This window comes from Tachyglossus aculeatus, chromosome 1, assembly GCF_015852505.1.
Source record: "Tachyglossus aculeatus isolate mTacAcu1 chromosome 1, mTacAcu1.pri, whole genome shotgun sequence".
NCBI classification, from domain to species: domain Eukaryota; kingdom Metazoa; phylum Chordata; class Mammalia; order Monotremata; family Tachyglossidae; genus Tachyglossus; species Tachyglossus aculeatus.
The window spans coordinates 9,428,896-9,446,099 of record NC_052066.1 but is presented as its reverse complement, the minus strand read 5'-3'; the positions used below and the strand labels follow the sequence as shown (position 1 = coordinate 9,446,099).

Here is a 17,204-nt window from a genome sequence, read left to right as displayed (position 1 = left end):
CAACCTGATCACCTTGTAACCTCCCCAGCGCTTAGAACAGTGCTTTGCACATAGTAAGCGCTTAACAAATGCCATTATTATTATTATTATTATTTGAACCCATGACCTCTGACTCCAAAGCCCACGCTCTTTCCACTGAGCCACGCTGCTTCCCTAGACCGTCGGCTGGTGGTGGGGAGGGGATGTGACTGTTGTTCTATCGTCCTCTCCCCAGCGTTTAGTACAGTGCTCTATTTATTTTATTTTGTTAGTATGTTTGGTTTTGTTCTCTGTCTCCCCCTTTTAGACTGTGAGCCCACTGTTGGGTAGGGACTGTCTCTAGATGTTGCCAACTTGTACTTCCCAAGCGCATAGTACAGTGCTTTGCACACAGTAAGCGCTCAATAAATACAACTGATTGATTGACTGATTGCTCTGCACACAGTAAGCCCTCAATAAGTGCGATTGACTGACGGACTCTGCCCTGGGCAATGAGCTCGCTGGGGGAGAGCGCTCAGAGTAGGGGGGCTCCGGGGCCGCCCCTCATCATCATCAATAGTATTTATTGAGCGCTTACTATGTGCAGAGCACTGTACTAAGCTCAACCTACCCGAGGGAGGACGGCAGAGACAGAGGGAACTCGGGAGGAATGACCGGAAAGGACCTCGGGGTCAACGGGTCCATGCCCCAGCCTCCCACCCTCCTCCCAGGTGGCTGGGCTTCTCGAATAATAATTGTGGTATTTGTTAAGCGCCTACTACGTGCCAGGCACCTACTAGGCGCCGGGGCGGAGACAGCCCGATCGGGTCGGACGCGGTCCCTGTCCCACGTGGGGCTCCCCGTCTCAAACCCCATTTTCCAGATGAGGTCGCTGAGGCCCAGAGAAGTGAAGTGACCTGACCAAAGCCACACGGCAGACAAGTGGCGGAGCCGGGACTTGAACCCAAGACCGGACCCCAGGCTCTACTCACTAGAGAAGGGAAGCGGCGTGGCTCAGTGGAAAGAGCCCGGGCTTGGGAGCCAGAGGACGTGGGTTCTAATCCCGGCTCCGCCACTTGTCCGCTGTGTGACTTTGGGCCAGCCACTTCACTGCTCTGCGCCTCAGTTCCCTCATCTGTCAAATGGGGGTGAAGACTGTGAGCCCCACGTGGGACAACCTGATCACCTTGTATCCCCCCCAGCGCTTAGAATATATTTATTACTCTATTTATATATTTATTTATTTATCTTACTTGTACATTTCTATCCTATTTATTTTATTTTGTTGGTATGTTTGGTTCTGTTCTCTGTCTCCCCCTTTTAGACTGTGAGCCCACTGTTGGGTAGGGACTGTCTCTATGTGTTGCCAATTTGTACTTCCCAAGCGCTTAGTACAGTGCTCTGCACATAGTAAGCACTCAATAAATACGACTGATTGATTAGAACAGCGCTTGGCACCTAGTAAGCGCTTAACAAATACCATCGTTATTATTATTAGGCCGTGCTGCCGCTTAGTACATATTTATTACTCTATTTATTTATTTATTTATTTATCTTACTTGTACATTTCTATCCTATTTATTTTATTTTGTTGGTATGTTTGGTTCTGTTCTCTGTCCCCCCCTTTTAAACTGTGAGCCCACTGTTGGGTAGGGACTGTCTCTATGTGTTGCCAATTTGTACTTCCCAAGCACTTAGTACAGTGCTCTGCACATAGTAAGCGCTCAATAAATATGATTGATTGATTAGAACAGCGCTTGGCACCTAGTAAGCGCTTAACAAATACCATCGTTATTATTATTAGGCCGTGCTGCCGCTTCCCAACCTCCGAGCCCCAAACCGTGCCCTCCGCCCTCTTTCCAAACAGGTCGGTAATAATAATAATAATAATAATGGCGGTATTTGTTAAGCGCTTACTAACTGCCAAGCACTGTTCTAAGCGCTGGGGGGGGGGGGGGGTTACAAGGTGATCAGGCTGTCCCACGGGGGGCTCACAGTTTTAATCCCCATTTTCATTCATTCACTCATTCAATCGTATTTATTGAAGTATATGTTGCCAACTTGTACTTCCCAAGCGCTTAGTCCAGTGCTCTGCACACAGTAAGCGCTCAATAAATACGATTGATTGATTGATTATTGAGCGCTTACGGTGTGCAGAGCACTGGACTAAGCACTTGGGAAGTCCAAGTTGGCAACATCTAAAGATGGTCCCTACCCAACAGCAGGCTCACAGTCTAGAAGGGGGAGACAGACAACAAAACACATTAACAAAATAAAACAAATAGAATAAATATGTACAAATAAATAGAGTAATAAATCCGTACAAACATCTATACATATATACAGGTGCTGTGGGCTCACAGTCTAAAAGGGGGAGACAGAGAACAAAACCAAACCTGCTAACAAAATAAAATAAATAGAACAGATATGTTCAAGTAAAATAAATAGAAATAGAAATATGTACAGACATATATACATATATATGGGGGAGGGGGAGGAGATGAGGTCACTGACGGAGAACAAAACCAAACCTACGAACAAAATAAAATAAATAGAATAGATATGTTCAAGTAAAATAAATAGAAATAGAAATATGTACAGACATATATACATATATATGGGGGAGGGGGAGGAGATGAGGTCACTGACAGAGAACAAAACCAAACCTACGAACAAAATAAAACAAATAGAATAAATATGTACAAATAAATAGAGTAATAAATCCGTACAAACATCTATACATATATACAGGTGCTGTGGGCTCCCAGTCTAAAAGGGGGAGACAGAGAACAAAACCAAACCTACGAACAAAATAAAATAAATAGAATAGATATGTTCAAGTAAAATAAATATAAATAGAAATATGTACAGACATATATACATATATATGGGGGGGGGGAGGAGATGAGGTCACTGACAGAGAACAAAACCAAACCTACGAACAAAATAAAATAAATAGAATAGATATGTTCAAGTAAAATAAATAGAAATAGAAGTATGTACAGACATATATACATATATATGGGGGAGGGGGAGGAGATGAGGTCACTGACGGAGAACAAAACCAAACCTACGAACGAAATAAAATAAATAGAATAGATATGTTCAAGTAAAATAAATATAAATAGAAATATGTACAGACATATATACATATATGTGGGGGAGGGGGAGGAGATGAGGTCACTGACAGAGAACAAAACCAAACCTACGAACAAAATAAAATAAATAGAATAGATATGTTCAAGTAAAACAAATATAAATAGAAATATGTACAGACATATATACATATATATGGGGGAGGGGGAGGAGATGAGGTCACTGACAGAGAACAAAACCAAACCTACGAACAAAATAAAATAAATAGAATAGATATGTTCAAGTAAAATAAATAGAAATAGAAATATGTACAGACATATATACATATATATGGGGGAGGGGGAGGAGATGAGGTCACTGACAGAGAACAAAACCAAACCTACGAACGAAATAAAATAAATAGAATAGATATGTTCAAGTAAAATAAATATAAATAGAAATATGTACAGACATATATACATATATATGGAGGAGGGGGAGGAGATGAGGTCACTGACAGAGAACAAAACCAAACCTACGAACAAAATAAAATAAATAGAATAGATATGTTCAAGTAAAACAAATATAAATAGAAATATGTACAGACATATATACATATATATGGGGGAGGGGGAGGAGATGAGGTCACTGATGGAGAACAAAACCAAACCTACGAACGAAATAAAATAAATAGAATAGATATGTTCAAGTAAAATAAATATAAATAGAAATATGTACAGACATATATACATATATATGGAGGAGGGGGAGGAGATGAGGTCACTGACAGAGAACAAAACCAAACCTAAGAACAAAATAAAACAAATAGAATAAATATGTACAAATAAATAGAGTAATAAATCCGTACAAACATCTATACATATATACAGGTGCTGTGGGCTCCCAGTCTAAAAGGGGGAGACAGAGAACAAAACCAAACCTACGAACAAAATAAAATAAATAGAATAGATATGTTCAAGTAAAATAAATAGAAATAGAAATATGTACAGACATATATACATATATATGGGGGAGGGGGAGGAGATGAGGTCACTGAGGCCCAGAGAAGTGAAGTGACTTGTCCAAGGTCACCCAGCTGACAGCTGGAGGAGTCAGGATTTGAACCCATGACTTCCGACTCCAAAGCCCGGGCTCTTTCCACTGAGTCATGCCACGGCCTCTCCTGTCCCGGAGCCGCGTGGGGGACGAGGAGGGGGCCACCCCAGCCCACCCGCCCGCCCGTCATCACCCCCGCCGTGCCCCCCCGCCATGGGTCACCTGTGTGTTTGCTCATGTGGTACTTCAGCTGGTTCATCCACTTGCACTTATATCCGCAGTCGGGGCAGAGGTACTTGCGTTCATCCTGATGCGTGCGCATGTGATACTGCGGGAGGGGAAGAGGCGACAGGGGATTCAATCAATCAATCAATCAATCAATCAATCAATCGTATTTATTGAGCGCTTACTGTGTGCAGAACACTGGACGAAGCGCTTGGGAAGTCCAAGCCGGCAACGTCTAGAGACGGTCCCTACCCAACAGTGGGCTCACAGTCTAGAAGGGGGAGGCGGAGAACAAAACCAAACATACTAACAAAATAAAATAAATAGAATAGACATGTACAAGTAAAATAAATAAATAAATATGTTGACTGAGCGCTTGCAAGGTGATCAGGTTGTCCCCCGTGGGGCTCACAGGCTTCAGCCCCCTTTTCCAGATGAGGTCACTGAGGCCCAGAGAAGTGAAGTGACTTGGCCAGAGTCGCACAGCTGACAATTGGCGGAGCCGGAATTTGAACCCGTGACCTCTGACTCCAAAGCCCGGACTCCTTTCCACTGAGCTTGGCACATAGTAAGCGCTTAATAAATGCCATCATTATTATTATTATATTACTATTATTATTACCTGTATATATGTATATATGTTTGTACATATTTATTACTCTATTTATTTATTTTACTTGTACATAATTATTCTATTTATTTTATTTTGTTAGTATGTTTGGTTTTGTTCTCTGTCTCCCCCTTTTAGACTGTGAGCCCACTGTTGGGTAGGGACTGTCTCTAGATGTTGCCAACTTGGACTTCCCAAGAGCTTAGTACAGTGCTCTGCAGACAGCAAGCGCTCAATAAATACGATTGATTGATTGATTGATTATTATTCCTGACCATAGTGCGCTCACAGACTGTGAGCCCACTGTTGGGTAGGGACTGTCTCTATATGTTGCCAACTTGTACTTCCCAAGCGCTTAGTACAGTGCTCTGCACACAGTAAGCGCTCAATAAATACGATTGATTGATTGATTGATTATTATTCCTGCCCATAGTGCGCTCACAGACTGTGAGCCCACTGTTGGGTAGGGACTGTCTCTATATGTTGCCAACTTGTACTTCCCAAGCGCTTAGTACAGTGCTCTGCACACAGTAAGCGCTCAAGAAATACGATTGATTGATTGAGCGAGGCAGAGGGGCGCAGAAGGGAGTGGGAGAAGAGGAGGGGAGGGCGCAGTCAGGGAAGGCTTCTTGGAGGAGATGAGACTTATGTGGGAGGAAGAGGGACGCCCAGCGAGGCCTCCCCCTCTAAACTGTGAGCTCACTGTGGGCAGGAATAATAATAATAATGTAATAATAATAATATGATAATAATTATTATGATGGCATTTATTAAGCGCTTACTATGTCCAAGCTCAGTGGAAAAGTGCCTGGGCTTTGGAGGCAGAGGTCGGGGTTCACATCCCGGCTCCGCCAATTGTCAGCTGTGGGACTTTGGGAAAGTCACTTCACTTCTCTGGGCCTCAGTGACCTCATCTGGAAAATGGGGATGAAGACTGTGAGCCCCACGTGGGACCACCTGATCCCCTTGTAACCTCCCCAGCGCTTAGAACAGTGCTTTGCACATAGTAAGTGCTTAATAAACACCATTATTATTATTATTATTATTATTACCAGGTGATCAGGTTGTCCCACGGGGGGCTCACAGTCTTCATCCCCATTTTCCAGATGAGGTCACTGGGGCCCAGAGAAGTGAAGTGTCTTGCCCAAAGTCACACAGCTGACAATTGGCAGAGCCGGGATTTGAACCCAGACCTCTGACTCCAAAGCCCGGGTTCTTTCCACTGAGCCACGCTGTGAATGTGTCTGCTGTTCAACTGTGCTCTCCCAAGCGCTTAGTCCAGTACAGAGAAGCAGCGTGGCTCAGTGGAAAGAGCCCGGGCTTGGGAGTCAGAAGTCGTGGGTTCTAATCCCGGCTCCGCCACCTGTCAACTGGGTGACTTTGCACAAGTCACTTCAAACAAGTGCTGTAAATAATTGCCACAAGCTGGAACCATTTTCCAAATAAGAATTTTTGAGGAGCAGCGTGGCTCAGTGGAAAGAGCCCGGGATTTGGAGTCAGGGATCATGGGTTCGGATCCCGGATCTGCCAATTGTCAGCTGGGTGACTTTGGGCAAGTCACTTCACTTCTCTGGGTCTCAGTTCCCTCCTCTGTAAAATGGGGATTTTTTTTTTGATGGCATTTATTAAGCGCTTACTATGTGCAAAGCACTGTTCTAAGCGCCGGGGAGGGTACGAGGTGATCAGGTTGTCCCACGGGGGGCTCACAGTCTTCATCCCCATTTTACAGATGAGGGAACTGAGGCACAGAGAAGTGCAGTGACTTGCCCAAAGTCACCCAGCTGACAATTGGCGGAGCCGGGGCTTGAACCCACGACCTCTGACTCCAAAGCCCAGGCTCTTTCCACTGAGCCACGCTGCTTCTGCGAGCCCCCCATGGGACAACCTGATCTCCTTGTAACCTCCCCAGTGCTTAGAACAGTGCTTGGCACATAGTAAGCGCTTAATAAATGCCATTATTATTATTATTCTCTGGGCCTCAGTTCCCTCATCTGGAAAACGGGGATGAAGACTGTGAGTCCCATGTGGGACAACCTGATCACCTTGTATCCCCCCCGTGCTTAGAACAGTGCTTGGCGCACAGTAAGCGCTTAACAAATACCATCATTATTATTACTGAAGGGATGAACAGATCTATCGTCATCTCCCGAGCGCCAAGTTCAGTGCTATAAATAATAATAACGATGGCATTTATTAAGCACTTACTATGTGCAAAGCACTGTTCTAAGCACAGGGTAAGCGTGAGATCAAGACTATGGAATGAGTGGATTCCTTCCATCTTACCTCCTTCCCTTCCCCACAGCACCTGTATATATGTATATATGTTTGTACATATTTATTACTCTATTTATTTTGCTTGTACTTATCTATTCTATTTATTTTATTTTGTTCGTATGTTTGGTTTTGTTCTCTGTCTCCCCCTTCTAGACTGTGAGCCCACTGTTGGGTAGGGACTGTCTCTCTATGTGGCCAAGTTGTATGTCCCAAGCGCTTAGTCCAGTGCTCTGCACACAGTAAGCGCTCAATAAATACGATTGATGATTGATTGATTGATTGATTGGATTCGGGCAGGCCACCCCGGAGTTCCCCGCCTCCCCGGGGACCGGTCGAACTTTTGTGCCCCGCCAAGCTCCGGCTCTAAAAGAGCCGGATGAGGATGGACGGGGGCAGACTGGGCGACCCCGACGGGACCCCCGCGCCCCTTCCTCCCCTGGAGGGGTGGGCACGGGCCTAGGGGCAGAGGTGGCGGTGGTAGGGCCCTTCCCCGTGCCCCTCCAATCAATCAATCGTATTTATTGAGCGCTTACTGTGTGCAGAGCACTGTACTAAGCGCTTGGGAAGTCCAAGTTGGCAACATCTAGAGACGGTCCCTACCCAGCAGTGGGCTCACAGCCTTCCTCACCTGGAGCCTGGAAGGGTCGGCGCAGGCGTAGGGGCAGAGGTGGCAGAGGTAGGGCCTCTCGCCCGAGTGGACGCGGCTGTGCCAGGTGATCTTCTGTCGGTTCTTGGTGCTGTACGGGCAGTCGGCGCACCGGTAGAGCCGCGTGCCCCCGTGCCCCTTGACGTGGTGGTCCAGGACCAGCTGGTGGTGGCAGGAGAACGGGCACAAAGGGCAGCGCAGCGTCGGCCCGGCGTCATCGTCGTCGCCGCCCCCGGCCTCGTGTCGCTCCATGTAGTGGCGCACCAGGCCGGCGCGCTCCCGGTCGGCGAAGGGGCACAGCTGGCAGCGGTGGGCGAAGTGCCGCTGCCGTCGGTGCTCGGCTAGGGCGGCCCGGCCGGGGAAGGCCTCCCCGCAGCTGCCGCAGCGAAGCCCGCGTCGGGCGGCCTCCTCCTCCTCAACGGGCTCCGCGTGGCGACGCAGGGCGTGCCTCCGCAGGGCGCTGCCCGAGCTGAAGCGGGCCTCGCAGCCGGGGCAGGCGAAGGCCAGGGCCCCGCGGTGGCAGCGGTCGAGGTGGCGGGTGACGTCGTGGGGCAGGTACCCGCCGTAGTCGCAGAGCGGGCAGAAGTGGCTGGGGGTCTTGTCGTGGACGCGCAGGCGGTGCAGGCGCAGCTTGGAGTTGGTGCCGAAGGTCCGGGGGCAGGCGGGGCAGGGCACGCGGCCCGGGCCGCCGTGGCGGGAGCGGCGGTGGGCCTCCAGCCGGTAGCGGCGTGTCGTGGCGAAGTCGCAGAGCGGGCAGCGGTGGGGCTTCGCGCCCTCGTGCTTCACTCGCTCGTGCCGCTCCAGCCGGCGACGCTGCTTGCACGTGAAGTCGCACAGGCGGCAGCGGAGCGGCGGGCGGGCCGCCCCCGGGGCCCGCTCCTGGCGGCGGCCGAACCCGGGGGTCCCCGGATCCCGCCGCTCCTCCTCCTCGTCGTCCTCCGGGGCGGCGGGGCCGGGCGGCCGGGGGTCCGCCCGCCCGGCCCCGCGGCCCCGGCAGCCCCGGGCCACGTGGGAGGAGATGGACGACAGGCGCGAGCAGAGGAAGGGGCAGGAGCCGCAGCGGTACTTACCCCGCTCGAAGCGGAAGTCTGGCGGGGGTCCCGAGGGGGCGGTGGGTCCGTCGGGGGGATGCCCAGCGAGGCCCGTGGCTTCATCCGGTGGAGGCACTGAGGCCGTGACCTCTCCTGAGGGACCGGCCTCATCTGGAGGAGGCCCTGAGGTTGCGGCCTGGTCCGGTGAAGGCCCCGGGGATGTAGCCTCCTCCATTGGAGGCCCCAGGGCCGTGGCCTGGTCCGGTGAAGGCCCTGGGGACGTAGCCTCGTCCATTGGAGGCCCCGGGGCCGCGGCCTGGTCCGCTGGAGGCCCTGGGGTCGCGGCCTGCTCCACTGGAGGCCCCGAGGCTGCGGCCTGGTTCGGTGAAGGCCCCGGGGACGTAGCCTCATCCATTGGAGGCCCTGGGGACGTAGCCTCATCCATTGGAGGCCCCAGGGTCACGGCCTGGTCCACTGGAGGACCCGAGGCTGTGGCCTGGTCCGATGAAAGCCCCGGGGATGTAGCCTTGTCCATTGGAGGCCCTTGAACCGCGGCCTCGTCCACTGGAGGCGGCGCCCGGGCCTTCCTGAGGAGGCCCGGGCACTTCTTGAGGCGGTGGGTGTTGAGGCCCCGAGGCTGCTTGAAGGCGGCCCCGCAGTCCGGGCACAGCAGGGTCCGGCCGCGGCCCGCCGGGCGGCTGGTCTGCGTGGGGGCGTCCGGCACCTTCTCCCGGTGGGCGAGGAAGGGGCAGCGGAGGGCGCGGGTGGCGGCGGGCGGGACCAGCACGACCTGCACGCGGCCCTCCAGCACCAGGGCCTCGGCCCGCTCCTTGTCTTGCTGCCGCAGCGCCCGCAGCACCGATACCTGGGGGTCCGGGAGCGGGCCGGGCCCCGGCTCCCCCGTCCCCGCCCGGGGGGCCTCGCCGGGCTCCCCTGGGTCTGTGCCAGGGGCGGGAGGCGGCTCAGGGCCAGGCCCCGGGGCCACGTCCACATCCACGGCCTCCAGGTGGAGGGTGCAGACCCCTTCCTCTTCCTCCTCGTCTTCTCCCTCGCCGCTCACCCCCTGGGGGGCCGAGGCCTCGTCGACCACCCGCTCGGGGGCCGGGGTGTCATCGTTCACCCCCTGGAGGGCTGGGGTCTCCATGCCCACCCCGTGGAAAGTTGGGGTCTCCACGCCCACCCCCTGGGAGGTTGGGGTCTCCATGCCCACCCCATGGGAGGTCGGTGTCTCCATGTCCTGCCCCTGGGAAGTTGGGGTCTCCATGACAACCCCGTGGGAGGTTGGGGTCTCCAAGTCCATCCCCTGGGAAGTTGGGGTCTCCATGCCCACCCCCTGGGAGGGTGGGGTCTTCAGTTCCACCCCCTGGGAGGTTGGGGTCTCCATGCCCACCCCCTGGGAGGTTGGGGTCTCCACGCCCACCCCCTGGGAAATTGGGGTCTCCAAGACAACCGCGTGGGAGGGTGGGGTCTCCAATTCCACCCCCTGGGAGGTCGGGGTCTCCATGCCCACCCCCTGGGAGGGTGGGGTCTCCAATTCCACCCCTTGGGTGGTTGGGGTCTCCACGCCCACCCCCTGAGAGGTTGGGGTCTCCAAGTCCACCCCCTGGGAAGTTGGGGTCTCCATGCCCACCCCCTGGGAGGTCGGGGTCTCCACGCCCACCCCCTGGGAGGTCGGGGTCTCCACGCCCACCCCCTGGGAAGTTGGGGTCTCCATGCCCACCCCCTGGGAGGCCAAGGCCTCCACGCCCACTACCATGGGGGCCGGGGCCTCGCCACCCATCCCCAGGGAGGCCAGGGCCTCCATGCCCACTTCCAAGGGGGCCGGGGTCTCCACGCCCACCCCCAGGGGGGCCGGAGCCCGGTCGCCCTCCCATGCCCGTCCCCCCGGACCCCCGGCGGAGGGCCCGGGGCCGTCCCTCTCCCGCTCCCTCTGGCTCTCACGGCGGGCATAGTGGGCCAGCCAGGCCCGGTCGCCGGGCACGTAGCCGTGGGCCTTGCGCTTGTGGAAGAAGAGGGCGGGGTTGCTGAAGGTGGCATAGTCGCAGAGGGCACAGCGGAACTGGCGCAGGCGGGTGTGGCGGCAGTTCTCGTGGCTGCGCAGGGCCTGCTTGTGACGGCTCTGGTAAGCGCAGTAGCGGCAGGGGTAGACCGAGGCGGGCGGCGGGTCGGGGGCTCCGTGCTGGGCGGCCACGTGCCGCCGCAGCTCGGACGGGCGCTTGCAGGCGAAGGCGCACACCTCGCACATCAGCGACTTGCCCCGGTGGCGCAGCTTGTGGCTGCTCAGTTGGTCGGCCCGGTGGCAGCGGTACGGGCACTCGTCACACTGGTACCTGGGGGCGGGAGGACGGGAGGCGCTCAGTCCAGCGCGAGGCCCGCGGTCAGCCGAGCTCGAGACGCACCGCCGAACGAATAATCATCACGATAATAAGGGTGGCATTTGGTAAGCGCTAGGTGCCAAGCGCCGTTCAGTCGTTCATTCATTCAATCGTATTTATTGAGCGCTTACTGCGTGCAGAGCACTGGACTAAGTGCTTGGGAAGGCTGTGAGCCCACTTTTAGACTGTGAGCCCACTGCTGGGTAGGGACTGTCTCTATGTGTTGCCAATTTGTACTTCCCAAGCGCTTAGTACAGTGCTCTGCACATAGTAAGCGCTCAATAAATACGATTGATTGATTGATTGATTGATTTCTAGACTGTGAGCCCACTTTCTAGACTGTGAGCCCACTTCTAGACTGTGAGCCCACTTTCTAGACCGTGAGCCCACTGTTGGGTAGGGACTGTCTCTATATGTTGCCAACTTGGACTTCCCAAGCGCTTAGTCCAGTGCTCTGCACACAGTAAGCGCTCAATAAATATGATGGATTGATTGATTGGGAAGTCCAAGTTGGCAACATAGAGGGACGGTCCGTACCCAACAGCGGGCTCACAGTCTAGAAGGGGGGGACAGAGAACAAAACCAAACATATTAACAAAATAAAATAAATAGAATAAGTATGTACAAATAAAATAAATAGAGTAATAAATATGTACAAACATATATACATATATACAGGTGATGATTATATTAGCAAAATAAAATAGTATAAATATGTACAAATGAAATACAGTACTAAATACGTACAAACATACATACATATACACAGGTGATGATATACATATATACAGGTGTATATACATAGATACAGGTGATATCGCCGTTGTGGGGAGATACAAGGTGATCAGCCCGTTGTTGGGTAGGGGCCGTCTCTATATGTTGCCAACTTGTACTTCCCAAGCGCTTAGTCCAGTGCTCTGCACACAGTAAGCGCTCAGTAAATACAATTGATGATGATTGATGATTCATTCATTTAATCGTATTTATTGAGCGCTTACTGTGTGCAGAGCACTGGACTAAGCGCTTGGAAGTGCAAGTCGGCAACATAAAGGGACGGTCCCTACCCAACAGCGGGCTCACAGTCTAGAAGGGGGAGACAGAGAACAAAACAAAACATATTAACAAAATAAAATAGAATAAATATGTACAAATAAAATAGAGTAATAAATACGTACAAACATATATACATTCATTCATTCATTCAATCGTATTTATTGAGCGCTTACTGTGTGCAGAGCACTGGACTAAACGCTTGGGAAGTACAAGTCGGCAACATATAGGGACGGTCCCTACCCAACAGCGGGCTCACAGTCTAGAAGGGGGAGACAGACAACAAAACAAAACATGGTAACAAAATAAAATAAATAGAATAAATATGTCCAAATAAAATAAAATAGAGTAATAAATACATACAAACATATCTACATATATACAGGTGATGATATACATATATACAGGTGTATATACATATATACAGGTGATATCGCCGTTCTGGGGAGATAAAAGGTGATCAGCCCGTTGTTGGGTAGGGGCCATCTCTATACGTTGCCAACCTGGACTTCGCAAGCGCTTAGTCCATCCATTCATTCATTCATTCAATCATATTTATTGAGCGCTTACTGTGTGCAGAGCACTGGACTAAGCGCTTGGGAAGTCCAAGTCGGCAACATATAGGGACGGTCCCTACCCAACAGCGGGCTCACAGTCTAGAAGGGGGAGACGGAGAACAAAACATATTAACAAAATAAAATAAACAGAATAAGTATGTACAAATAAAACAGAGTAATAAATACGTGCAAACATATATACATATATACAGGTGATGATATACAGATATACAGATGATATACATATATACAGGTGATATACATATATACAGGTGTATATACATATATACAGGTGATATCGCCGTTCTGGGGAGATACAAGGTGATCAGCCCCCGTGGGACAACCTGATCACCTTGTAAACTCCCCAGCGCTTAGAACAGTGCTTTGCACATAGTAAGCGCTTAACAAATACCATCATCAGCCCACTGCTCTGCACACAGTAAGCGCTCAATAAATACGATTGATGATGATGATCATCACCATCATCATCATCAGCCCGTTGTTGGGTGGGGGCCGTCTCTATATGTTGCCAACTTGGACTTCCCAAGCATTAGTCCATTCATTCATTCATTCAATCGTACTTATTGAGCGCTTACTGTGTGCAGAGCACTGTACTGAGCGCTTGGGAAGTCCAAGTCGGCAACATCTAGAGACGGTCCCTACCCAGCAGTGGGCTCACAGTCTAGAAGGGGGAGACAGACGACAAAACAAAACATGTGGACGGGTGTCAAGTCGTCAGAACAAATAGAATTAAAGCTAGATGCACATTATTAACAAAATATATAGAATAGTAAATATGGACAAATAAAATAGAGTAATAAATCTGTACAAACATATATACAGGTGCTGTGGAAAGGGGAGGAGGTGGGGGGGGGGGGGGAGGGATGGGGCCCAGTGCTCTGCACACAGGAAGCGCTCAATAAATACGATCGAATGAACGAATGAATATGTTGCCAACTTGTCCTTCCCAAGCGCTTAGTCCAGTGCTCTGCACACAGGAAGCGCTCAGTAAATACGGCTGAATGAACGAACGAATCGGGGGGAGAGAAGACGAAGGCTTAATTGGGTAGCACCTCTTGGTTGAGGATGTGATTTAACAAAGGCTTTGGAAAGAGGAAGAGTGGTGGTCTATGTGGATGTACTAATAATCGTATTAAGTGGTATCTGTTAAACGCTTCCCCACCGCACCTGTATATATGTTTGTACATATTTATTACTCTATTTATTTATTTATTTATTTTACTTGTACATATTCATTCATTCATTCATTCAATTGTATTTATTGAGCGCTTACTGTGTGCAGAGCACTGGACTAAGCACTTGGGAAGTCCAAGTTGGGAACATATAGAGACGGTCCCTACCCACCAGCGGGCTCACAGTCTAGAAGGGGGAGACAGATGACAAGACAAAACATATTAACAAAATAAAATAGACTATGTAAATATGCACAAGAATATGTTTGGCCGTGACAAGACAAAACATATTAACAAAATAAAATAAATAGACTATGTAAATATGCACAAGAATATGGTTGGCCGTGACAAGACAAAACATATGAACAAAATAAAATAAATAGACTATGTAAATATGCACAAGAATATGTTTGGCCGTGACAAGACAAAACATATTAACAAAATAAAATAGACTATGTAAATATTCACAAGAATATGTTTGGCCGCTGAGGGAACTGAGACCCTGAGAGGTGAAGTTTGATCGATTGAACAGTGCTTATGCATTCAAGGACACAATGTGGGCAGAGATTTTGGTTGAGCAGTTTCTATTTATTTGATTTTGTTCGTATGTTTGGTTTTGTTCTCTTTCTCCCCCTTTTAGACTGTGAGCCCACTGTTGGGTAGGGACTGTCTCTATATCAATCAATCAATCAATCGTATTTATTGAGCGCTTACTGTGTGCAGAGCACTGGACTAAGCGCTTGGGAAGTACAAGCTGGCAACATATAGAGACGGTCCCTACCCAACAGTGGGCTCACAGTCTAGAAGGGGGAGACAGAGAACAAAACCAAACCTACTAACAAAATAAAATAAATAGAATAGATAGGTACAAGTAAAATAAATAGAGTAATAAATATGTACAAACATATATACATATATACAGGTGCTGTGGGGAAGGGAAGGAGGTAAGATGTTGCCAACTTGTACTTCCCAAGCGCTTAGTCCAGTGCTCTGCACACAGTAAGCGCTCAATAAATACGATTGATTGATTGTCCCATGTGGGGCTCAACTGAATGAATGAATACAGCTTTAATTCTTTAATTTTCTATTTGTTCTGACGATTTTGCCACCTGCCTCCATGTTTTGTTTTGTTGTCCGGCTCCCCCTTCTAGCCCGTGAGCCCGCTGTCGGGTAGGGACCGTCTCTATCTGTTGCCGACTTGGCCTTCCCAAGCGCTTAGTCCAGTGCTCTGCACACAGTAAGCGCTCAATAAATACGACTGAATGAATGAATATAGCCTTCATTCTTTAATTCTATTTGTTCTGACGGTTTTGACCCTTGTCTCCGTGTTTTGTTTTGTTGTCTGTCTCCCCCTTCTAGCCTGTGAGCCTGCTGTTGGGTCTATCTGTTGCCGACTTGGACTTCCCAAGCGCTTAGTACAGTGCTCAGCACATAGTAAGCGCTCAATAAATACGACTGAATGAGTACCTGGCAGGGGCAGGGCCGGGGGGCGGAGAGGAGACGGGCGGGGGGCCATCCAACCTCAGAGTCTCTTAGAGAAGCAGCGTGGCTCAGTGGAAAGGAGCCCGGGCTTGGGAGCCAGAGGTCATGGGTTCGAATCCCGGCTCCATCACGTCTGCTGTGTGACCTTGGGCAAGTCACTTCACTTCTCTGGGCCTCAGTGACCTCATCTGTAAAATGGGGATTAAGACTGTGAGCCCCCACCGTGTCTCAGTGGAAAGAGCACAGGCTTTGGAGTCAGAGGTCATGGGTTCAAATCCCAGCTCCGCCAACTGTCAACTATGTGACTTTGGGCAAGTCACTTAACTTCTCCGGGTCTCAGTTACCTCATCTGTAAAATGGGGATTAAAACTGTGAGCCTCCCGTGGGACAACCTGAGCACCTTGTAACCTCTCCAGGCTTAGAACAGTGCTAAGCGCTTAGTACAGTGCTCTGCACATAGTAAGCGCTCAATAAATACGATTGATGATGACAACCTGACCACCTTGTATCTCCCCTCCAGCGCTTAGAACAGCGCTTGGCACATAGCGCTTAAGAAATGCCATTATTATAAGTATTATTACTATTTTGGCACATAGTAAGCGCTTAACAAATGACATTATTATTATAATTATTATAATTATTATAATTATTATGATTATTTCTCCCACCCCCCGCTCCTCCCCCGGCGCGGGAAGACCTCGTCCTCCCCACCTTCGAAGCTTTAGTGAAGGCACACCTCCTCCAGGAAGCCTTCCCTGATTCTCCACCGGCCCCCCTCCTTCCTCTGTCCCCGCCACCCGGCCCGGGTAGACCTTCCCTCTCCCCGCCTTCAGAGATTTAATAATAATAATAATGGCATTTATTAAGCGCTTACTATATGCCAGGCACTGTCCTAAGCGCTGGGGAGGTTACAAGGTGATCAGGTTGCCCCACAGGGGGGCTCACAGTCTTAATACAGATGAGGTAACTGAGGCCCAGAGAAGTGAAGCGACTTGCCCAGAGTCACACAGCTGATAAGTGGCGGAGCCGGGATTTGAACCCATGACCTCTGACTCCAAAGCGCATGCTCTTTCCACTGAGCCACGCGCACCTCCTCCAGGAAGCCTTCCCTGATTCTTCACCCACCCCCGTCCTTCCCCTGTCCCTGCCACCCGGCCCGGGTAGGCCTTCACTCTCCCCACCTTCAGAGACTTAGTAATAACAATAATAATAATATGAATATGAATAATAATGATGGCATTTATTAGGCACTTACTATGTGCCAAGCCCTGTTCTAAGCGCTGGGGAGGTTACAAGGTGATCAGGTTGTCCCACGGGGGGCTCGCAGTCTTCATCCCCATTTTACAGAGGAGGGAACTGAGGCCCAGAGAAGTGAAGTGACTTGCCCAAGGTCACACAGCTGGCAATTGGTGGAGCCGGGATTTGAACCCATGACCCAAAGCCCGGGCTCTTTCCACTTAGCCACACTGCTTCTCCCCCAGATCCCCCCATGTACTCTCCCAGAGCTTACTTTGTTACTTTGAATGAATGAATGAATGGATAGGGACCATCTCTATATGTTGCCAACTTGTCCTTCCCAAGCGCTTAGTCCAGTGCTCTGCACACGGTAAGTGCTCAATAAATACGACTGAATGAATGAATGAATGAATGAATGAATGGGTAGGGACCGTCT

At 50.3% G+C, this 17,204-nt stretch overlaps 1 protein-coding gene across 1 annotated transcript in view; it reads right to left on the bottom strand.

Annotated features, from left to right (window-relative positions):
• The window catches only part of ZNF142 (zinc finger protein 142), a 33,902-nt gene that overhangs the window by 4,245 nt on the left and 12,453 nt on the right, over positions 1–17,204 (bottom strand). The window contains exons 3-5 of the mRNA XM_038754649.1: positions 8,826–11,205; positions 7,827–8,780; positions 4,312–4,417 (exon numbers count right to left, since the gene is read on the bottom strand). Coding sequence (XP_038610577.1) covers positions 4,312–4,417; positions 7,827–8,780; positions 8,826–11,205 — 3,440 coding nt within the window. The remainder of the gene's footprint in view (positions 1–4,311; positions 4,418–7,826; positions 8,781–8,825; positions 11,206–17,204) is intronic.